Source organism: Mytilus californianus, unplaced genomic scaffold (assembly GCF_021869535.1).
Source record: "Mytilus californianus isolate M0D057914Y unplaced genomic scaffold, xbMytCali1.0.p SCAF_6, whole genome shotgun sequence".
Lineage (NCBI taxonomy): Eukaryota > Metazoa > Mollusca > Bivalvia > Mytilida > Mytilidae > Mytilus > Mytilus californianus.
This window is the reverse complement of record NW_026262712.1, coordinates 99,684,131-99,709,664: the sequence shown is the minus strand read 5'-3', so window position 1 is coordinate 99,709,664 and position 25,534 is coordinate 99,684,131. Positions and strand designations below refer to the sequence as shown.

The 25,534-nt window shown below is 31.8% G+C and overlaps 1 protein-coding gene across 4 annotated transcripts in view; it reads left to right on the top strand.

The window, feature by feature from the left end:
- The window catches only part of LOC127705817 (uncharacterized), a 53,731-nt gene that overhangs the window by 16,950 nt on the left and 11,247 nt on the right, over window positions 1-25,534 (top strand). For 2 of the 4 annotated variants that reach the window (XR_007984036.1, XM_052210170.1), the window contains exons 5-10: window positions 5,683-5,799; window positions 17,574-17,612; window positions 18,486-18,575; window positions 19,299-19,370; window positions 21,863-21,904; window positions 23,398-23,499. Coding sequence is in view for 3 of the 4 variants with exons in the window: in XM_052210170.1 (XP_052066130.1) it covers window positions 5,683-5,799; window positions 17,574-17,612; window positions 18,486-18,575; window positions 19,299-19,370; window positions 21,863-21,904; window positions 23,398-23,462 (425 nt within the window). In the remaining variant the exon portion in view is untranslated. The remainder of the gene's footprint in view (window positions 1-5,682; window positions 5,800-17,573; window positions 17,613-18,485; window positions 18,576-19,298; window positions 19,371-21,862; window positions 21,905-23,397; window positions 23,500-25,534) is intronic. The other 2 variants (XM_052210172.1, XM_052210171.1) reach the window with 2 other exon arrangements.

Here is a 25,534-nt window from a genome sequence, read left to right as displayed (position 1 = left end):
TACTTCTCAATGAGAGTGTTTCCTAGAACAAAACAATACATTCAGACGTATTGGGTACATGCAAATGTTCTTGCTAATTGAACATTATTGCGCGTAAAAAGCGAGTTAAACTAATAAGTCGGATATTTGTTTTTAAAATATTGTGCAATATAAAAATATTTGTTTGTTGTATTTTAAAATTTAATGATTATACAATGTCATTAGTAAAACATAATGTCATTAAGGGTCTATACCATATGACAGCTGGTTAACATCACTACATGTGTATACAAGAATGAAGTGGGTTTAAACGAACAGTAAAAGTTCTGACATCAAAAAGAAAATTCCCACGATATATTAATAATGACACCAAGATAATCAAGGGCGTCATTTGGTTTATCGTTTGCATTAAGGTATGTAGGAGAAAAGTCCTTTGATCGAATATGCTATGTCTGTTAGAAATGTTGCAGAACTGAAGTATTTAGATACGTATACGTATCGAGTTATCAATATACGTTCGATAAATTAAAATGAGTATATTTTTTTTTCTGACTCGATGAAGCAATCAACGTATTGATTAAATCAAAAAGTGGTGTTATGTCATGTGTATTAGGTTTCTACTGTATGCTTAACTTATATACTAAACATTGATACAGGTTTCTACTGTATGCTTAACTTATATACAAAACATTGAAACACTGAATAATGATATTTGAAGATATAAATCAGAACAAAATGCAACTTCGAGATTCGTGTGTACCTTACAACTTTCGAGTGCATGTAAACTACCACAGAATAATACTAAACTTTTGTAGTTAAATATATCTGCCGTTATCCTTATGTATTGATAATTTATGTAGATTGTGGTGAACAAGGTCAGTTAGGCATTTTCACAAGAAAAATCTTGGCGAAATGGTAATTATCCTATTTGTCTGTTTGTGATGCATGCAGGCGTGCAAGCTTGGAGCATTTCACATCGTGCAATGCGCTACTGTACATGAGTTTGTTCGTTAAACTATGTGTAAGTATGAAATGTGCTTACTTATTCATAAATAGTTTCTGTACTTTGACAGAATTTGAAATAAAAATCGTTTTAACTACGGTTCATTTAAAGGAATTAAAAAATGTAGCCGTGTTTACACCACGAAATCTACTCAGTACAGAAAAACAGATGTATCTAGGAAAGTTTTAAGGACTGACTGGACCTAGACATATAAAAGGTATATGTAGTTTATGTTTCAGAAAATCAAAATCATACCTGGATTTTGATGTGCATTTATTTTCAGTCTGCAGAAGATAGCAAAATAAACTTACATCTGAGTTTCATTTGATATGGTCCACTCTGTTACACGGCTTAAATCTTGTATTGTTTGGAGATGTCCATTGTCCTTCAATTGTCCTTTTAAATCAATACAACTCACAACATGTATAATATGAGGGGAGCTTCTCAAACCTCTTTCTTAACTTAGTTTATTTTGGCACCTTCTGCAGGAACGAAACAAAAAATGAATAGCAAAATCTTGTAAAGTTTTTAATATTCTGAAACTTAAAATGCATTTAAATTTTATTTATCTAGGTCATGCTATGCTCTAAAACTTTTCCAGGTACACAGGTTTGTCTGTACTCGGAGTGAAATTTGTGGTATAAATACGGCCATATATGCGAAAAGGTTATGATGAACCTTAAATACAAATTGTATCAAAATAATTGATTTTGGTAGGTAATATAATTTTGGATCTTGAAGCTGCATAAATAAAATTACATTGAGGTTTCCACATAAAAGTAAAAGATTGTTCTGTTAAACGCATTTACTTGCATCTCTGCCCCGGCAACAGTATTTTAAAACAAATCCTTAACGTTTGTTAAATCTTATCATGTTTAGAGTCAGGTACACCTTTTATATTCAAGCGTGTTTGGGTCACCTGTTTACTCCTATAAATGTATAATACAGAAACAAAGATTGTATCATCTCGCTTCCAATTCCATTATTTTTATATTGTAAAGCGAAATGTTTATATATTAACATTTAAATTTCATAGTATTAGAAAACAAAATATATGGGTCAAGTGAAATATCTTTGTAATGAGGCATCATAACAGGGCAGGTGTGTTTGAATATAAAAAAAACAACCTTGTGCTAATTTGTTACACGTCTCACTGGTAAATGCATTTAAATTCATTTGACCAATTGTTAAAATAAAATTAAGGCATACTAAGTATTTTATTCATGAAAATGTATATTTAAAATGTAAGTCGGACGTTCATCGTCTTCCCTTTTTATGCCGAAATAATTGACGAGACTTTACTTTTGGATCTTTGAAATGCACAAGTTAAGAAAATCACTTTCTCATAAATGTTTCAGTAACTATTTGCCTTCAAATTTTGAATTGTTCTTGTCCTACCTTTCACGAAATATTTTCATATAATTTGTAAGAATAGTCGTGTTTATTAAACTTTTAAAAATCTTACTGACAAACAATTAGACAACACATTTTTTATAAAGACATGCACATATATTAAATGAAGAAACATTTGTCTTTCCGAATACAACTTTCACGTACGGATAGTAACGATGCAATGTGAATAAAATTAACGAAAACGCACCATCTCTTACTACATGGTCTACCGTTTTCTTGGTGGAGACAAAAGATACGATTGTTTTAGACAGATTAAAAGATAAATTATAAAAAAAAAATTATTTAGCGAAGAATTGTGTACAAGTTCATTACACATATATTATATAAATACAGAAATATAAAATACAAAAATTGCCGGCAATAATTCAAATTAGATATCGGATTTGAATATATATATCATGATCTGTTCATTTTATATTTAAGTGATACAATTTAGTTTTGACTCTCAGAAGAACGAAATATATAAATATATGAAATACCATCAGTGAACAAAACAAAATTGGGTGTGTTAAGCATAAAAATGCTCCCTCTTTTTAACTGTAACTTAAAATACACATTCTATTAAATTACAAAATCTTTCATTGTCAGAGTTCGTATTCAACATTGATAAATATACACTGCAAAATAAGCAATTTAATTAAAAAATCTGATTTTGGATATTTCATTTTTTGGCGAACCATAAGTCTATCAAGGCTTCAATGATATACACATTGAACAGCCTTGTTTGTATTGGATACCTGAGCGTCACAAAATTCCGTACAAACAACTGTACATTGCTAGCTCATCTGCGTTTTCTACAAAGGAATTGTCCATTAGATTGACAATTATTCTTTGCGCAGTGAAAGAGTGTCTTAAGAAATACAGTGAAACTTTACTTGCGTTGTGGTATTAACCATATGTGGATTCTAAAAAACTCTAAAGTACTTCTGAATAATTTTAAATCTAGATCTTTCTCTGAAATTGATTCCATCAAACGTTTGATTTTTCAACCCTGTGTACCATCATTCCCCATGTGAAATTATAAAATCGTCTAAACGAAATAATCCACAATACTTTTCAATATAAAAATGGTAGCATACGCTATGAATTTATTAATTTTGGATACCATGCGGCATATTTTGTTAATAGGAAACAAAAAGGTAAAACATGCTACACAGAGAAACAAGTGATCAGGTGCTCCGGAAGGGTCAGTAGATCCTGCTACAGATGTGCCACCCGTCGGGTTTTGTTTATGTAGGTACAAATCCTATGATAAGTCTTATTCGGTAAGTCACATTCGGGAAAAAAGAGGGCGGGGTTGTAGTTACAACAATTAGAACATACCCGTCGTCGTCTGTGAAACAGATATTCCATAATGGTGAACCAACTAGTGATGGCGTCCGTAAAATCTTCGAAGGGGTGATTTCAACTTCTCCACTTAAACTCTTGGTTTAAAAACTTCCTTGTGAGCAGCTACCCTATATCAAGGATATCATGATAGGGAACGTTTTAAGCCCTGAAATATCGTATCAAATGGGAGATGTCTACTACATATGCAGTCGCTGCTGGAATGTTGTTACATAAAAATGAAAAAAAATGGAAATTGGGAAGGTGAAATCATCTCTTTTGTAGTACAGTTTTGTTCTCAACCGATCCTCAGTGTCAATGTCAAGATGTACGTCAAGATATGAGGCGGACTTAGCTGTATCTGATGTATCCTTTATTTCAAGATCAATTGGGATATTAGCGTTAAACATAGTTTAAACATTATTTAGTGAGAGGACATCATCTATAAAGCGATAGTGAAATTAAAGGAAAATGCTAGCTTTTTTCAATTCTTTATAAGAAGCTCCTGTATATATTCAGCCGCATATGAATAACAAAATGAGTCGGCAAGAAGAGGAGCACAGTTGGTTCCGATGGGAATACCAACAGTTTGCTGAAAAATACGTCTTCCAAACGTAACAAATATGTTGATAATCAAGTAATCAAGCATGAAACTATATATACCTACAACAGCTAAAACAAGATTATATGTTTTCTTTGTTACAAAAGAAATAGTTTTATTATAGCTAATAAGAGTTTATTCTTAGTTTCAAATTATGTCCAACAAATTTAAATATAGATATTCTCTCAACGAATAGAAAGTTTCAAGTACATAGTGAATTTTCATTAAGTTATCAGGTGACTAAATATCGACGTAAACCGTATAGATCAATCACCACCGAACGCTCAGGAATAAAATAACTACAAATAATATTCCTCTTAAAAACTAATCCTATTGATTTATGTTCTAAACGTATATTATAAAGTGTTTGTACTTGAAATCTATCAAGATAGATAACGCTATCAAACATAACATTCTTAAAAAGTAATGTACTAGTACTTTTGCTTTACCGTGTTCGTGCAACTTGTTTTTAATCTGCAGCCGGGGAACATTTTTCACTTGATTAATTAACTGAGCGATTAAATTGTAGTTTTCTTTCCCTGAAACGAGCAAGAATGTTAAGCGGTGGTTGTTTGATTTCAATAGGAAGACACATTTTCAACATCCATGTCGAAGTAGAAATAAGATCCCCAAACACAACAGATAAAACTAAATACTGAACTACACAATTTCGTTCAGCTGAGGAGGACTCTTTAATGTATAAATATACCTAGACCTTTTTGTTTTCAAATACATTATAATTTCAGAAACTTTGTCGGTTTAAATACTGTATACATACTTGTTTCCCTTCAATTGTATGTTGCCTTCAAGGTATCTGGGTTTCGTGGAATGGTTGTAAACAGATGAAATACGACTAGGCGTCAGTTTGTCAATCTCTATTTGTTATCTATACATATTCTGATTTCATTCATGATAGAGATTAAGATTTTGTCTTATTGTATCGACATTTCTTGAAATTTATTTGTACATGACACGAATTTTGGTTTTAGTTTTTGTCAGATTTATATGTCATCTCCTTTTCTACATATGCAATTGTATCACATACATGTAAGCATGTACTACTAGCAACGAAAATATTTTTTTTTCCAAGAAATAATTTCAAAGGCATATATTTTTTCTTACTTAACGGAAACTTTACAAAACCCTTTTTCGACACGATATTTCAGAAAAGTTTAAACACGGATATATCTTAATATTTATTTTTAAAATCTTTTGATATAATATTTTTCTTTTGGGAAAACATGTATAGAAAAGAACAAATATCGTTGATATTTTTGGCACAACGCTCTGTTAATAAATATATGATAACTTTCTAAGACTAACATATCCATGATTCTTATATTTGATATTGATATTTCAGATAACCAATGCGTGTATAAAGTACTGTTATTTTCAATGATTGCCTATTTTGGAACTATGTTGGTTTGGGTAATCTTGTGGTGTAAAACAGGGGAGTATATAAAGCCTTTGGTTGATGGTAAGACATTATATACTTCTAGTGTGTTGTAAGTGAAATAAAGCGGAGTTTTACCAAATGAGGAGCGTTTGAGCGAGTTATTTAAGTTATACATGTACTTTACTTACATGTAACGTACCTATATATATATATGATAGATAATTTAGCTGATCAGTGATATTCCATCTTCATGCCTTATATATCATGTACTGTGTTACGACGCTGGATAAAAACTGACGAGGAAAGGTAACACCCGGCCACCGAAAGCTTGATTTTTATCGAGCCTAGGTGGTCGAGTGGTCTAGCGCGTCGGGCATAGTGCAAGGCGATTTGGTGCCACGATATATCAGTGGCATGAGTTCGAATCCCGCTCTTCCGCAAATTTACAGATCTAACATTGTTGGGCTGTGATTTAGACGAATCATATATATTAACCTTAGTCAAAATTTATTGTTATATTTTAACGGCCGTTTGTTTGCGATGTTTAAATACGCAGACTCTGTTGCAACTACTCTACCGTTGTCAAATTTGAAATATTTACAAATTTAGATCGTTCAGTGCTGTTTATTTGGAATTCTTATTGACGCAATCGTTCTTGTAACATCATAACTGTCGTCACCGTTAAAGCTTTAGAATTGTGCTAGTTCATATCGCACATTATTATTTTTATTTAAAGCATATATTTGAACTCTCTGTTGTAATTAGTCATATAACCTATGTCGTGTTTAACACATATTTAGAATTGTGCAAGCGTCTTACCTGATGTTCGGTTTGACATTTTTATTGTATAAATTTCAAGATTTGTATAGTTTAATCTAAGTAGACTGATATATGATTCATTCAACATCACAATCATATTTACTGATGAAGGATATCTGTTATCCGAAATATTTATAAATAATTACATTTATAGTTCCTTTTTTTGTTATTGGTGTTGTTGTGTACACTTTTTAGGCGTTTATATATATATATATATATATATATATATATATATATAGTCAAATGCGTTTTGTTAAAATATACTTTTTCACTTTTTTGGTCTTTTGGAAAATGTGTTTGTGCTGTATTTAGACCCCTCTATCAAGAAAATTGTTTTGCAGGCACACGTATAAAAATTGCGGTTTTATCCAACGCAATCATAGGTTTGAACGTTGTTTTCAATTTAGACTTGTTTATATTTTTCATTTGGGCTTGTATTATATTATCCTTCGGGTTTATATGATCCGTTCATCCTATTTCGACTCTTCAAAATTCAAGAGTCAATCCTAAATTGAGGTAAATTATAAGGCTTTCCAAATACCCTTTCGATTCCTAACATCACTGAAGAGATATTAATTGTCAAAATCCGAATATGGTGTACCAAATTTTGCACCTCATGTTTGCGGTATACCATTTTTTTCCGCAAGTTTATAGTTTTTTGTTTGGTATTAAATTATTAATTTAGATTCATTTCCATCCATATATATATAAACAAGTCTAAATTAAAAACAACGTTCAATTCAGTGATGTTATATATATATATATATATATATATATATACATATTAAATGTCTGAATAATAGCCAACGATAAATCTTATTACCTTGTTGTATCAAAAACTAGCTATGTATAAAACATTTCCTTCTTTATACATGATGAATAAATAATCTAACAGACGACCAGTAGGCATTCAGGGGCCGGTGTAAATTTACCAATGTATGGAATCATTTTAAAAAATTAATGCACATGAAAAAAAAGGTGGATGAATATATCATTTAGTTACACATTTTCTACGATAGTAAAAATCAAAGAACTGTTCATAGTCTACAATTGGTTTGGAATATATATGTGAAGAGTATATAACCGAATTATAAATCAAAGAAAAGCCATTCTTCTTAAACACAAACAGAACGCATCCACTTGACTTCAGAAAAAATCTATTGTCAGCCGATCATCTCGTGAAAGACAGTCATAGTAGTACCTTCTTAGATGACAGTCGTCCCTGTCACATCCACCCATAACATTCAATTCTGTTCATCTGTTGATTGGACTCGAGTTGCACAAACACCACACGCAAAGATTGCATCGTCTTCGTCATTTTCTGCACTCTGAAAGTACAATTTTATTTAAAAACAAAACATATGTATTTCGAAGATTATCAAGGGCACATACCCAACGCCAAAATTCTTACAATAAATGAAATGCATTACGTTTCCGCGTTGCGTTCAAGCCGTTTTTACAACATTCAGGGAGCTGCAAAAAAATAAAACTCAATATACAGTAGAATCTCAAATGTGAAAAAGAAATATCAAATCAAAAACATCTTGAAGTCTGGAAATTTATCTCTCTGTATAGAAAATAATAAATGTCGGGTAATAAAATTTGATACTTAAACATTAAAATGTATAGTTCATATCAAAGGGGGCATATAAACAGTTCACAATTATCCTTTATCATTTCGATGTGATGACTAATTCAGACAATTACGAATTTTGTCAGCAGCTTTCAAACTTGCTGAATGTGTTGGGTGAATGCCTTGTATGGCACCTTGTTCATATGTATCTTCTTTTTTTCTAATTTGGTGGTGCGGTATGTAATGTATTATTTTTCCCTTAAATTCCTTTTTAGCAATTCTTTTAATGCAATCTTTATGCTCTTGGTTATTAATGATATTGTCATACGTTTTGATTCCCAATGACTCCAAGTTAAAAAATTCCTATGGACACCCATTGCGCCTTTTTAATAGCAGACTTGTTTTTGTACTATTATGAATCACAGTTTATGATCAAACTTAGTAAAGGCCCATTTAAATTGCTTTCAATTGAAAAATTCAACAACACTTAACGTCATCTAGATGATAATTTTTCGATAAAGAATTTTCTCAATATGCTGCCAAAATTTACCCAAAAGAACTTAAAATAAATAAATATAAACGGTAATGACTGTTCTTTCCTAAATTCAGTTTTACACTGGAAACTCTACACAAAGATTTACGACAAGAGGGACGACTTTTCATTCTTTCTTGTTAATTTTTCTTTTTTGGATGCTGATAATGCTTTGGCACCATCATACGGTTATAATGTATCACAACTCGTTCGCTATTCCTGTGTATGTATGGGCGTTTTGGACTTCAGTGAATATAATCTATGTATTACTGATAAAATATTTAGGCAGGGATTTCGATACCACAAATAACTTAAAACCTTTACATAATTCTTCCATAGATACAAAGATTTGGTTTGGAGGTTTGACTGTACCTGTAGAAGACTTATTTCTAACGTGGATAGCATATTTTTACGGAGATGTTGTTTATCTATAGCTAGCCCTGAAAATAAGATAGGACCCAGTTAAACTTATCGATCCTTTAATTAAACCTATTCTAAAAGTTACTAATTCAACACTGTAATGCGATCTTTAAATATTGTCTTAATAAATAAGATATTGATTTTGCTATCAGTAAATTAAAATAAAACTAGTATTATTGTTAGATACATATACATATACATAATCACGGTTCTACAATCTGTCGATACCTGTAATTTGGCATTGCACAAGGTCATGTTTTTCTCTGAATGTTAATGACGTCTTTACACTAAATCAATTACATGTGTACTGATTAATACTTTAATCTTAGATACATAATTTTTTAATTAGCTGTTATAAATTTGCTTTGAAATAGCTGTCAGTAACTGCGAGTAACTCTCAGATGTTTTTTGTTTGTTTTGGGGATGTATAAATACATTGCCAAGTCCGGTCTGTTTTTTTGTTACTTATATTTCTGCTTCGTATCGATCTGATGAGTTTAGCCCTTTTCAACTGATTTTTATAGTTTGTTCATATGTTGTGCTGTAACACCAATGTCTCAGGTTAGGGGAGGATTGGTCGCCCCCCCCCCCCCCCCCCGCCCAAACTTGTTTAACCCTGCCTCATTCTGTATGTACCTGTCCCAGATCAGGAGTCTGTAATTCAGTAGTTGTCGTATGTTGCTGTATATCATATTTGTTTACGTTCATTGTTTTGTACAGATATCAGGCAGTTTCTTTTCTAGTTTGAATTGTTTTACATTTGTCATTTCGGGACCTTTTATGGCTGACAATGCGATATGGGATTTGCTCATTGTTGTAGACCGTACGATGACCAATAGAAGTTAACTTATGCCATTTAGTCTCCGGTGGGGAGTTGTCTCATTGGCATTCATACCACATCTTCTCATTTCTACACGAAAGCTACCTAAGAAATTCAGTGATGGCCTATATTGTATACTTATGTATGTCACATGAATATCTCACATATCATGATTGATAGGATATTTATATTTCAGATTTCAATTATAATAAGTAAACGTAGTATGTAGTATTTTCTATAACGAAACCGGGTCAAGCTTTGTAAAATTTTGAAAACGTCTAGTACACATTTTTATAACAGGGTCCTTCTATTTAGATATGAATCGTTACTTTCATTACATGCATCGGAACACAAATATTGAGCAGCAGAAAGTGACGTATCTTACAGTCCCAATGTTTATACCTTTCTTTCCGTACAATATGTGCACTTTAAAAGGGTCGCTCAAAAGAAATTCAGCAAAATTAAATGTAAAGGTAACTTTCTTGATCATTTTGCTGTGCACTTTTACTTATTTTCACATTAATCAATAATGGTTGTAGAAAAACAATAAAAAGTAGCGAAATGTGTATGTTCATCCCACATTATCATGCAAAGTAAGATTTGTTATGAACTCAAACAGAGAATTTGTATAAGCGATTCCCATTTTCGCAGATGATAATCTGTAAATTACAATTGTAATGATACGAAGTAGTCGATCTGTCAATTGAGAATGGGGAATACTATAGTAAGAACAGTAACGGTATCAATTTTAAATCAAAAGTTTAAATATTGCTACACAATTGCAAAGATTGTGATTGTTGTATTTTGAGTCGATCTCTAGACTTTTTAAGAATACACATCTGATAAACATCGCTTGTTGAATATACCTGTTAACAATATTTTTAAGGCCATCTTTGACAGCATAAAGATGGGTATTTTAAAAGAACTATAGAACGATGTTTAGTCTAACTTTTGACGACCCGGCTTCATATCGTTCTTTAAAACGATTTTTATAAAGCTTAAGTATCCAATATTATAACGACGGGTGATTTTCATCGTCATTTGTTATGTTAACACCAAAAAGAGAGAAGGAGATGGATTTGTGATTTTCTAAACTCTTCTCTTTCATGAATGGTGTAGTCGTATATATGGGAGTCCAAGTTTTGCCGGGAATGGCAAGTTCTTTAGGTAGACATTATTTATCCCTTGCATTTTTTTTTTAACTGTGTATTTGCATTCAGGTGTCACAGGTCAAATTAATTCGTTCATTGTGTGTTAATTTACGTTTTTTGATTGAGATAAGCCTTCCAATTGATATTTTATAGAGTGTTTTTCTATGTTGTGATGTTATACTATTGTTTCAGAAAAGGGAGAAAGTTTGGTACCATAAAAACGTTTAATCCCGCTGCAAATGTTTGCACCTGTCCTAAGTCAGGAATCTGATTACAGTAGTTGTCGTCTGTTTATGTAGTTCATACGTGTTTCTCGTTTCTCGTTTTTATATAGATTAGACCGTTGGTTTTTCCGTTTGAATGGTTTTACACAAGTAATTTTTTGGGGCCCTTTATATCTTGTTGTTCGGTGTGAGCCAATGCTCCGTGTTGAAGGCCGTACCTTGACCTATAATGATTTACTTTTATAAATTGTAACTTGGATGTAGAGTTGTCTCATTGGCACTCATACCACATCTTCCTATATCTATTCAAATTAATGATTTGTGCTGAAGAAAACAATATCGATTGAGGCTTTGTCACGAAGAGAGATATTATTGTTTATGAATGACCGAATAATTTTGATACATTCAGATAAAATGTGTAACCATAGGTCACATTATTAGAACTTAAACAATGTTCTTGCACAGTCCTCAAATGTATCCATTAGTGAAATGTAATTTTGTCTTCGAAAAAGAAGAGGAAACTTATCATAAAGATCTTTTTGATTCAGAAAAAAAAAGAAGTAAACGGAGAACTCGTGCTGAACATTCCTATACAATGAGACATTTATATAGTTTACTTATTTACTGCAACGAAAATATGCATTTGGGTCTGACAAGTTTTTAGAACTTTTTTTTACTTATTTGCCTGCTATTATTAACATTGGGGGTTTTAAGAGACAAATGTTGCGTGTGATGGGTGGCCTCTTGTTTCTGGTTATAAAATGTGCACAAAACAGTAGAGACCATAGAAAATATTGGTTATGTTGATGACCTTCAGCATGAAGCGATAAATTAGATAAGCGTGTAGAATAGAAAAACAAAGGATATGGGGTATCTATCCATGACACAAAATAAGTACATGCACAGCAAATAAAAAAAAACCCCCAAAAAACCAAAGGAACAGCGCTTTTATTGCTGTTCTTCATCTCAAAGTCACACTGAGGCCTTCAACACGGAGCAAAAAAACTCTAGTTAATAATTTTAAATAGCAAATTGATAAAATCCCTAAATATACTGATACTGATATATTTGAGTGACAGTTAATATACTTTCTATAATTTTGATAAAATGTGTCCCTAAATCAATAAATTTAATTTTTGTTAAATTGTTTTTGTTGTTTTCTGTCTTAGATAAATTCACTACGATATAACTGTTTTCTCGGATCAATGTTTGTAATATATCTGTCTTGTTTTACAATGTTTTACTAACGTCATTCTGTAGGGCTGTTCAATATAGATTTTATAAAAATTCTTCGACTGTTTTATAAATTGTTTATATGTTCCGTTATTGTAATTCTTATTCAATGTTATGACTATCGGCCTCATTTAATTTTCTCATTACCCTTGATTAATCATGATTTTACGAAATGGCAAGAAACATTATACACCAATCCTTCAAGGATATTCACGTGCTCAAAAAACCTCATTCCAAATAAAAATTCAAACGCCGTCAATCGAAATTCCCCTTCTAAATTTAGCACTTTTTACAACTGTGTCAAAGGTGGCAATGCTGCTGCAGCCAGATTATTAAATAAAAATGCACGTGGATATCCACAAATATTCCCGTGCAATGCCAGAAAATGACTAACCTGATCTAGATTATCTTCTAATAATACTGTTAGGTCAACAGTGAACGGGAGAGCTTTTTCGCTTTCCTTTTCCTGTGACATTACATGAAAAACTCAAAGCCTCATTTATCTGGTTACTTGAACAAAGCCAAAATGTGGTATACAATATGTAGTACAAACAGGACAGGAATGCTTTAAATAAACACAGGAACAACTATACCGCTTCCGAAAACCAAAGAAATTCAAAAGTATAATTTACCAACATTTAGGTAAACACAATCACAATATTAAATTTGTAAGATTCCAACAAGGGCAATCGCATAAACAATTTGAAGATTCCCGTAAAATTATTGAACTGTCATGAATTAAACGACAGACAGCTTATCCCCTGGGTCTTAATGATAATTTACTTGGACAAGGGAACATATCTACAACTTCTTCTATAGATATTATGAATATTGTCGATAAAAGAAAACGTAATAATAGGTCTCATGGCAAACGTATCAATCGAAATCAACGAATTTAACATCGTATAAATTATGCATTTGATAATCTATCTTTATTTAAAAACAATGGTAGGCATCAATTATTATGTAAACTGGTCAAATACCAATTAGTAAAGTACATGATATTTTCCAGGAGTGTGACACAATCTCTTTCTTCAGTCCACTCTATGAATATTCGCGTATAATTACAGCTTTTTGCAACCATAGGCTGTTCCCGCGTATCGATAAACCTGAAGATCATAAACGGCACTTTCTGAAAATTAAATATATTAACAGAGGTCAACTTATCGAGTATATTTAATGACTCTACCGTTCAAAACTTTATACCTTCCTATTTTGATAACACAGAACCACACATTATTTCATACAACATACAAAAAAATCCAGCAGAAGTTTAATTTTTAATTATACGTCAATAACATCAGACGTCAATGTAGAAAATATAATTTTTTTATTATTATTCTTTATTTTGTATTTCTTCATCTCATACAATAATTATATTCATTTTTTCTATCAAAGAAGAAAACAATATATGTTTATTCATTTTGACCTGTCAGTGTCAGCGCTTCTATTAACATCCCCCTCCCCATACACAAAAAAAAAACTAAACAAAAAAAAAACAAAAAAAAGCTTATATTCATAAATGATTAAATTGATATTAAAAGATTATTATTATTAATGTAATGTACAAAATAATACTCCTCTATCTTGTAACTGTGCGGGGGACCTCAATATCGTCCAAGACAGAGAGGTTAAAAACTTTTTGAAAAAAGGACCAAAATATCGTCCTCCATCTAAAATAGATTGGAAACAGTGTCGTCAGGTCAAAAAAGACGCTCTTTCCTCGTATTGTAAGAATTGGTGTAAACGGGAAAAATCTGATAAAAAATCTCTCGATTCTTATTTAAATAAATGTATGAATGTTGTGGATATTCGAATTTCACACGTAGTACATGATACGCCTATTTCTAGAATAAGAAATAAACTTCAAGAACTTTCAAAGCGGTTTGTGTTTGTACTGTGGTGGTGGTATGCCGTAAAATCTACACGGACCTTCTTAAGAATGAAATTTTAAATTCATTTACATTCAAGTCTGTACGCTCCACAGAGAGTCATATAGTAAACAAACATATTATAACCACATCACAGCTTAAGGCATCTTCTGAACATTTGAAGGTCCCTACTATGTATTGGTTACCTCAGGTACACAAAAAACCAGTAAAATATCGTTTCATCTCGGCCTCTAGTAAGTGTTCTACATCTAATCTTTCAGTGCTTTTAACTATTTCCTTAACTTCTATCAAAGAACTTATCACTTTTGTAATAAAATCTATGAAAATAGTGAAATTAACTTTTTTCGGAGTGTAAAAAATTCTTTGGATGTTTTAGATAAATTACGTGCTTTTGATGGTCCTTTTGATTCTGTTTTGTCTTTTCAGCTCTTTACACTACACTTCCACACAATCTTATCAAAGAAACGTTTTCCTATTTAATTAAATGGTAGTTTGGTAAATCTGAATGCAAATATATTTGCTGCAACTCATTTAAAGCCTTCTTCTCTAATGAGAAAGGTAAATATGCTAGATATACTTACTGGAGGTGTGATGAGATGATTGAAGCTGTTAATTTTCAGCTTGATAATATTTATGAACGTTTCGGCAACAAAGTTTATCAACAGGTTGTAGGTATTCCTATGGGCACTAATTGCGCCCCTTTATTAGCAGACTTGTTTTTGTACTGTTATGAATCAAGGTTTATTACCAAACTTAGTAAAGACCCGTCTAAATTGCATTTGATTGATAAATTCAACAACACTTACCGTTATCTTGATGATATTTGTTCGTTAAATAATCAAGAATTTTCTAAATATATTGCCGAAATTTACCCAAAGGAACTTACTTTAAAATCAAATGTAAACGGTAATAACTGTCCTTTCCTAGATTTAGATATTTCGGTTTAACACCTAAAACTCAATACTAAAATTTACTACAATGTTCCTTTGACACCATCTTAAGGTGTTGATATTTCACAACTCGTTCGCTATGCCCGTCTCTGTTGTGACGTTTTTGATTTTAACGAACGTAGTCTATGTATTACTGGTAAATTATTAAGCCAGGGATTTCGTTACCACAAATTACTTAAAACATTTACTAAATTCTTCCATAGAAATAAAGATTTGGTTTTGAAGTTTGGTTGTACCTATAGAAAACTTATTTCAAACGGGATAGCACATCCTCTTTTTTACAGAGATGTTGTTTACCGTGCCCGGAAATTTAGAAACGATCCTGGTAAACTTATCGATCCTTTAAATTAACTTATTCTAAAAGGGTACCAATTCAACACTGTAATTAGATCTTTGAATATTGTTTTTATTGGTATTAATATTGATTTTGTTATCAGTAAATTAAAAGCAAACTAAATATTATTGTTATATACATATACACATTCATGGATCTACAACCTGTCGACACCTGTATCTTGGCATTGCACAGGGTCATGTTTATCTCTGACTGTTTATGATGTCTTTACACTCAATCCATTGGATGTTGGAGGTGTACTGATTGATAATTTAGTCTTAGATGCATGATTTGTTTTTAATAGTTGTTAGTGGCTTTTAACTAGCTGTCAGTAACTGCGAGTACTGTCAGATCTGTACTTAGTGTCTTTTTATTGTTGGGATGTACAAGTACCTGGCCACGTCCACTCTATGTGTTTTTTTTTAGATTTTTTCTATTTGTATCCATCTGATGAGTTAAGCCTTTTTCAACTGATTTTTATAGTTCGTTCTTATATTGTACTGTTACACCACTGTCCCCGGTTAGGGGGAGGGGGGGGGGGATTGGGATCACGCTAATATGTTTAACGCCGCCACATTCTGTATGTATGGGCCTGTCCCAAGTCAGGAGCCTATAATTCAGTGGTTGTCGTTTGTTGATGTGTTACATATTTGTTTTTCGTTCTTTTTTGTACATAAATTAGGCCGTTAAGTTTCTCGTTTGAATTGTTTTACATTGTCATTTCGGGGCCTTTTATAGCTGACTATGCAGTATGGGGTTTGCTCATTGTTGAAGGCCGTATGGTGACCTATAGTTGTTAATTTCTGAGTCATTTTGTCTCTTGTGAAGATTTGTCTCATTGGCATCATACCACTTCTTTTTTATTTGATGTTTGTATTTTGAGCGTTAAAAAAATATGGCACAATAAAAACATATTTTAAGTAAAAACAATGTTAAAACTATGAGTTCAAAATTTATAATTGATCATTACTTTTAGCATCTGCATGTTTAATGTTGAAAACGTAAAGTTATATTTAACCGATCACGCACTACATGTACCTCATATTATAGTCAATAGGTGTTAACAACAAATATTTCGGCTGAATATTTCGTAAAAGATAGTTTCCAAAAACTCAAGGTAATCAGGGTAACGTCCCAATTAAATAAATAAATAATCATTTTTAGATGTATTGAAAACAGAGAAAGAAGAAGCTTAGAAATATTGTAACTATCACGTCGGATATATGTTATTGTCTTCCTATTTTGTTGATAACATTGCTGTATGAAAGTTTCTGTTATGAGTGCAGGGGTGATGGACATTTCAAATCAATTGACACCTACATGTACGTTATGTCCTTTAAGTACACAATAATCTGTTTCAAGTTTTATTCAAATGTAAAATTTAGAGTAAAGAGTATTTAGAGCTTGACATATTGTATAGACACCTGTCTTTTTTTAAGACTGTATGTTGCCCCCTGGATATCTTTGGGTAATTGTGTCGTTAGGTTGATGTTTCATTAGCGTATCATTCACATCTCTATTTAATCACATAACATTTCAACAGAGTATCCAAAAAGTCAAAGACTAAATAGCATACAAAATGTTTTAAGAACGTAGAAAGGAGTTTGCAAATTGAAAGATAAATAAATTAACTGTACTTAACTTTGAATTGTTCGAGATACTAAGGATTTTCTACACCAGGAATAGATTACCGTGGCTGTATTTGGGAAACCTTTCGGAATTTTGGGTCCTCAATGCTGTATTAAATTAAACCATGTTTATAAGCTTGCGACGATGTACATATATATATGCTGGTACCATATTAATGTAAAAGTAAGTTAAAAAAAATCCTTTGAAAATCTAAGTGACATGCCTTAAACTAAAAACACATATGTTGAAACAATAAATACTCTCTGTTCCTTTTGCAGATATCTGGCAAAATTGCATGTGCATCAACTCTATTCCAGGTATGTTGACAGCGCAGTAACTAATTTTATTATGTAATGATAATTCATAATGTTCCGATAAATTTAGAGTAAATATCTTATAATGCACCGTATATAATTTACTTCATATTAAGAAATCAATTACTCAAACTTTTTGTATATTGTTATAAAGTTTCTAGAAAAGAGGACTGAAGAGATAATTATCATATAAAGAACATTGCTTTCTGTCTGTATTTGGTAAGTATAATGTATAGATTTTACGCTGGAAAACCGACTCCATTTCCGAATAGTTTATAGAGTAAAAGTTAAAATGGCATTATAAACCCAACAATGAAAGCATATACCTCCACTAATCAGAAAATTGAGCAAGCAGCAGCCCTTTAAACAAACATTTGTTAACAATTTAAGCGCGACCGACGACTTTAATTACAATTTCTTTCAACATCTGTTCAAACTTTTTCTAGATAAGTCAATTCAATAATGATTAGGTCAAATGCCCAGCTGCAGAGACTTCACCTTAGGGTGACCTGAATTCCAAATGCAAAATGATTGTTTCAATGGCTGACTTACACGATTTGATTGTTATAATGTAAATTATCATGTCTTGCATTTTTATTGATTAAAGGTGAAAAGAAGAAAAAGATTGCCGAAGTTGTAAGAGATGACATATCGACGTCCGTTAAAATGTTATCGAGGAATAAGTAATAACGACAATAAAAATGATATGATTTCCAATCGCAGTTGGATAAAGATGAGTCGACAGAATAAGCCCGTCTTGCTATCAATCTGAGGTATTTCCCTTTATGCCACTATTGGTGGAATTATCTCAAAATATTTTTATATCCGTCAGCTCAGTCGTGCGTTTTTAAACATTCAAAACAATTCTCGTTTCAGGTTTGAAGACTGTGAGTTTTATAACATGTTCCTGTCTATTTCTCGGAATATGCACATTATGTGGGTATTTCGATGATGCTACGTGTATATGTACGTATAATAGGAATTAAAGTATATGATTTTCGAAGCTGGATGATTAAAATATGTCAATTGTCTATTTGGTCAGTACAAACATTAAAATGTACAATTAATCAATTTTTTCCTGTTTAAAGGTCGACGAAATAGTTGAACTATATGCTTAATCAATAACATTTAATTTCTTTCAAAAAACAATTTCTGAAATCGAATGACTTTTTCTAAAGACTCAAGAAGTTAGCGTCCATCATATGCATGTGGTTTCCTGTCGTCACTGTATATAGTTGAAGTATGCAATCATATCTTAAGGTTACACTTGGTAAATACAGCTTATTCACAAACCACGCCTCTTTTGGGGAGATATTTTTATATTCATAGATATTATGTTTTGTTTAACTTCCGGTTCCCAGATATGTAATCTCCATGTTTCATATCATAGCGACACAACGTGGGAATGTTACCAGTATAAATACTGTTGGATAGCGGACAAATTGAATTCTCATTGATGTCAAAGACCCGCTGAGGGTATGAGTACACTTTGTTTATAGAGATATTAGGATACGTTGACCTTCTATGACAAATAATGGTTCGTTTACACATATACACATTATGCATATACTATTCATACAGCACAACTTGACTTTCAAGAGATAAGAGTAGCATTATAATTAGTGCATATTGTATATAAAAATATCTGTTTACTATAATGCTTTTGTTTTGTTTATTGTAATTTTATAGTCCGGATAGTGTTACCAATAATTGGAATAGTGTTTGCAAGCCTTAGTACACCTTTGTTTCTTAATCTTGCAGGTAAATGCATAATATGATATAATTTGAATAAATTTCCTAAGATTACCATTAAATTAGTACATAAGAGGGATTTAAATGTTGAATAAATGGCAACAATACCGAGATCAATGGACAATTCTTTCGATAATGTAAGAAAAAATACGGACGAATAACGTAAATATGGCATACAGCTGCCTTCTTTAGATGAATATTTTATTTCACTTGTTTCAAAACTTTGAATTTGTCGAAAACTAAGGAATTTCCACTATATGAATAGATTACCTAAGCTGTATGCTCTTCAACTTCTTACTTTATTTTTCCTTTTTTTACTTTTTTTGATTCGAGGGTCTGGAATCGCTGATGAATTTATTTGTAAGAGCTCCTTTCTGTTTGATCCAATTTAGACAGGGATATACTGTTTTTGAAGCGTCATGGGAGTAACGCGTGCAGGGACATTACTTCATTGATTTAAAGTGTCATAAATATGGATAAACTTGACGACTTCTGGTGAAAAAATATTTCAATATCCAAGGTTAATTAAGAGTTCAATTTTTTTTTAAACACAGATATAACGGGCTTATGAATTTTTGAAAACAGACTCAATACTTACTATTCAATATAGTATATGTTGATTTCAATGGACGTTCATATTTTATAAGTTCAGATTTAGAGATACATTGTAAAAGAACATTGTTCGAATTAACATAGAGCATGACGATATATTTTATCATTAGACACATGCTCTTCGTTCTACAGAATAGAACATTGGGGCACAAATGTTAAAATTAAGTAAATGTTCCAATCATTGCGTGGATAGATTCATAAGTGACGGTTGCTGGTATCATTTTATCCACAAAATATCAAGGAAAAATTGTAACTTGCTTTTCATTGCTACTAGGAGGATATAACGTTTAAATTAATAGTGATAAACGTAACTTTTGTTAACAGTTCAAAGATATATAAAAGAAGAACATTTCAAACATATTTTCTTGATAAATAATATCCAATAAAAACTATGAATCTCTGATGATATCAATTACAGGAAAATATTCGGTATTAACCTAAACACAGATATATTTTAAGCAAATTTAACGTACAGCCATACATAAACCTGTTGATACTATAAATATATTCTAGATATATTTTGGTATTTTTTGTCGTTGTGTTACTGTCTCATTGACGTATACACAACATTTGCTTCAATTCATATATAGTTTTAAGAAGATGTAGTATGAGTGCCAATGAGACAACTCTCCATCCAAGTCACAATTTGTAAAAGTAAACCATTATAGGTCAAAGTACGGTCTTCAACACGGAGCCTTGGCTCACATCGAACAGCAAGATATAAAGGGCCCCAAAAATGACTAGTGTAAAACCATTCAAACGGAAAAACCAACGGTCTAATCTGTATAAAAAAACGAGAAAAGAGAAACACTTATGAACCACATCAACAAACGACAACCACTGAACATCAGGTACCTGACATAGGACAGGTGCAAACATATGTCTTGAATTAAGTAAGTTATGGTAGATTATCACAAGAAAAGTAATATACTATCTAAGTAAGAGATAATGATATGATATATTTTGAATGCAATTTTGCCTCATACATGTTAAACAGATAACAATATTATCAAAATGCAAAATAAATACTGATGCTTCAATGAAAAAGCAGAAAATATTAAAATAAAGAAACTATGTATAATTTCACATTAGTATAATCTTAGTAAATGTTTCTATATGCATTGGGTTTTGAATGAAAAAGATTATTTGCCTGACGGAATAGATATTCGTGGCGCAAAACTTCACGTTCAATTCGTACAATTGCTTCAGACGTATAGTTGTCATCAAACAAAATCTTGGAATATGAAATAAAAAACAGTAATTTATATAAATTAAACGTTAGATTAAAGAATGTTTTCCTTTTTCACTTGTTTTTTCATTTTACTTTAATACAACAAGGAATAACTGATAAAATATGTTGACTTTAGAGTATAATTGTCTGCCCTGATACGGCGTAAATGCTCAAAACTTAATGAACCGTACTTTCTAGAGTGAGATATGGCCATTCAAAAACTGTAGTTTTGAGTCATCCTTAGGCGTTTATATTTCAATACTATGTTTACATGTAGGAAAACAACATCATGTTGTGTTAGGAACTCAACGTACACACAAGATGGAACACAACTGTGAGTTTCAACTTAGATTGGATCAATTCTGAAAAGGAACATGCATTTTGCTTTAACCTTTTATCGAAATAAGCATGTGGTCCATAAAATTAAACTTGATTAATAGATCTTGCATTGTAAACTTTATAGTAAACAATTAATACGTAGTTTGCCATTTGTTATTGAACGTTTTTCTGAGAAATCGAACATGTTTATGTGAATCGTACTTTTTTACTAAACGTATATACACTTCTAGATTTAAAAATAATGTTTATAAGTCATACATTTGCAGGGGATTCAATACAATCTTACTTACAATTATGTATAAATATTGTTTTATTTCAGTTGAACAAAGAATAGTGACAGTGAACTCAGAAAACGCCCCAGGTAATTAAAATATTCTTTGGTGGATGCACTTGATACTTATACAAACTAATAGGGAACGAGACAACATTATTTTTTAACAAAAATATGCCCATCGCAGGTAAAAATATCTTGGGTAAATCATACTTTATCCAAAAATTGATATGCTTCAAACAACTTGTTCTCTGAAATTGAAATGATCAAGCTTCATGATTATTTGTTATTGATGACAAATTTGTCCGTTTGGAGGACTAGTTTGCAACAATTGTGTTTCTCTTCTTGCTGACATGTTCTTTATTCTCATGAGGCAGATTTCATGCATGTTCTTCTATCGAAGGTCGATCAGAAGCTAGTATTAACGTTTATATTCACGTTTCGTTATAACATACCCTCTGCCCATTGTTTTGCATTTAAATATCTGAATTGATACTTTACGCTCGTTCTTGATCACATCATGCGGACTGCATTAACAGTAGTGTGCTCCTGATAGAAAAATGCCAAAAACAGTGTTATAAGAAAAAAACTACTTAAATCGATACGTGCACATAAGATTAACAGACCACGAATTGATCGACCGATACAATTTGTCTGTGTCTCAGTTCACTAACGACAGGTTTCCCTGTCATTAATCTGTAGATTCCAGTATAGTCATCTTATCTGTAATGTACCGATTGTGTCGTATTCCATGTTGTGACATTTTAGCTGAGTGTATATTAGCATGGCTTTGTGATGCATGCATACCAGGAACAGGTCATCCTGTCGACTCATCCGGTCTCACTCCTTTTGTAATGCGTGTGATTTCATTATTGCAACCTTGTCTACTGCTATGCATTATTAACTGAAACATTTTCTCCTCTCAAGTCATTCCTACTTTCCACACCCTCCTTTCACCTAGATGAAATTTTGCAGATCTTGAACAATTGTCCATTTAAATAAATAGCCTCATTACGGTCTCTGCCAGAACTTAATTTGTTTGTGTAGAGCGCAATACCACGAGACCACCGATGCGGTATATAGAAATTCAAATATTCTAGTATCAGTACATATATATTTACATTAATTTGAATAAGAATAATGATATGTGGTACACTATCTGATTGCCAAGGAGACAACTAAGTACCGGAGACAAAATGACGGGGATGTAGGATCATTTATTAATAGAGAGAATGTATCAATGATTTAGTGTAAAACATGTTAGTATCTTGCATTCTTATCAGAGTAAAAACAAAATATGACAAGACCAAAAACCAAATATGTCATTATGCTTTAACTTAAGATTTTCAATTACATCGTTTTCAAAGTTTTTAGTCATGTTATCTACTGCATTTGGTATTGGCATTGGATTTGAATGGTTAAGTATTAAAGACAACATTCAAGTAGAGCAAACTTCTTTCACTGAACATGCATGTACCAAAATCAATGTCTCAGTTGTAGTTATAAGAAGCTACCATGGTAATACCGTTATACAATAACATCTTGATTGATTTGGGTAAAACTGTATTCATTTTCGTTCTTAGGCCAACAAGCAAATGGCCATGATGACCATGCTTTAGATCCAATGATCGATCCAATTGACATTTGAAATGGTAAATACACGTGAAAAGGATCAACTAAGTGAGGTAAATCCAAAATTTCATCAGTTCAAATGATTTCATGATAATTCTATCATATATACTTGCCCCCGTTGGATCTTTCTACTTTTCAACATAAGTACAGTTCACTTTACAAGATTCATTCATGAAACCGAAATGCTATTTTAATCTTTGCTGTTGGAACAAATCAATGATTCCGCTTGCAAATACATTTGTTGTTCGGGACTCGCAAGGTGTAAAATAGGCGACAGTGATAGTTTGCCTTTGATTTGCAATGTTAAAAGTCAAATTCTAAAAATACTTATGAATGATTTTTTTAATTCTGTTACATAAAGAACATCCAAGGGCCGCAAACTATATGATTATCAAAAAGACAATTTAACTTATTATCATTTCATACTACTAGTATAATACTTTTCAAAGCTGATGTACAACTCTCTCTTAGATATTGTTAAATCACGAATTTTACCTGCACATCTTATTTTAAGCCTTTTCCCCCATTGTTTAGGAGGAAAAGGCCTAGCAGTTAAATTAAGTAGCTTATGATTTTTTAAATGATATTTCGGAAAAGTGTTTTGCAAAGTAAAATAGGTATTGTTATTATACCTTAGTATGTTTTTTCTATATAAAAAAGAATGAAATATTTGTGCTATTTCATTCCACAGAATATTGTGCAGTCAATAGTTTCAAAGACTATTACCCTGATGAATAGTTTTATCAACATACTTCCCGTACGTTTTTATACTTATTTGTCATTGGACAACAATAACGTCATTGACTATTCTGCTTTGATTTGTGCTCTTGGCAATGTTAGACTCTGAAATATCGTAAACGGTATGATGGTGTCTGTCGTCGTAATTTCGAATTAATATATTACTAACTAAAAGCAATTAAAAATGAAAAAGAAAATCTACGCGACACATTCTAAGAATTAAAACATAACATATGTATGGTATGGGTCTATCGTCGTCTTCATGATCATTGCTTTGGTATACGATAATATATTTTAGCTAGCTTTTAAAATATGCTCAGGAGTTTTTACAGAAGGATTCATGGCCTTGGTTACAGTAAATAAAACATTTACAAATAACATACGGGCAAAAAAAAAAAAAAACCCTGATAGTTCGTCTTGTGCATGTTTATGTGACTATTTGTTTTCAGGTGGTGTATGTAGACTATTTAGAAAGTTGTTTTGTTCGGTATAATAAAACACTTAATGACTGGTTATGAGTGTAATAGCAAGTTTGTTGTCCCTTTGATACTAACTATTGTCCTCGGCTTTGCCTGGAGCAATAGTTGGTATCTCAGGGACAACAAACTTGCTATTACCCTCATAACCAGTCAATAGGTGCATATTAGTGCCACTTTGTCAATTCCGCTGCTGAAAGACCAAACGGGTATATTATAATGCCACGTGCTCCAGTATTGTAATAGCGCTTTCTTACAAGTTTGACGAAAGATACGTACGATTGACGAATCATACGAAAGACCCGTCTGATGGGTCCTTTATTTTGACTTTTGAATTCTTGTTATGTAATAATAATCAAGGCTGTCCTGGGACTTAGATGGCGTTTCGCCTCTATGTCTGCACATCAAGGACCATTGGGTGCAATCAACAGTTAGTTTTTTTCTATGACGTCATATTTTGAGGGACCATGCATAAGTGACTCTTAGTGGTGGTATTGTTAATAAAGATAATTGTTTAAAACTAGATATGACTGGAATCAGAATTTTCTGTAGTTTATAGTGCAATAAAAATAAAGTGTAATTTTAACATAATAAAAAAGTTCTATCCAGAGAAAATGAAAAAAAAAAAAAAAAAAAATGCCCAACCACTCATCATGAAAAACCTGAAATCATGTCATGTGTATACCCATGTAGACATGATACAGGCACATTTCAGATAATCAGAACTGTATGAATTTCATAGGTTTTCACCTGGTCTTTTCAAAATTCTCGCTTCAGGGTACGTTCTCCTGCTTCGGAAAGAGCTACAGTAACTACAAATAAGTTTTCAATTTTCACTACCAAAAAAACAGGAAGTTTACAGTGTTGTCTCCCC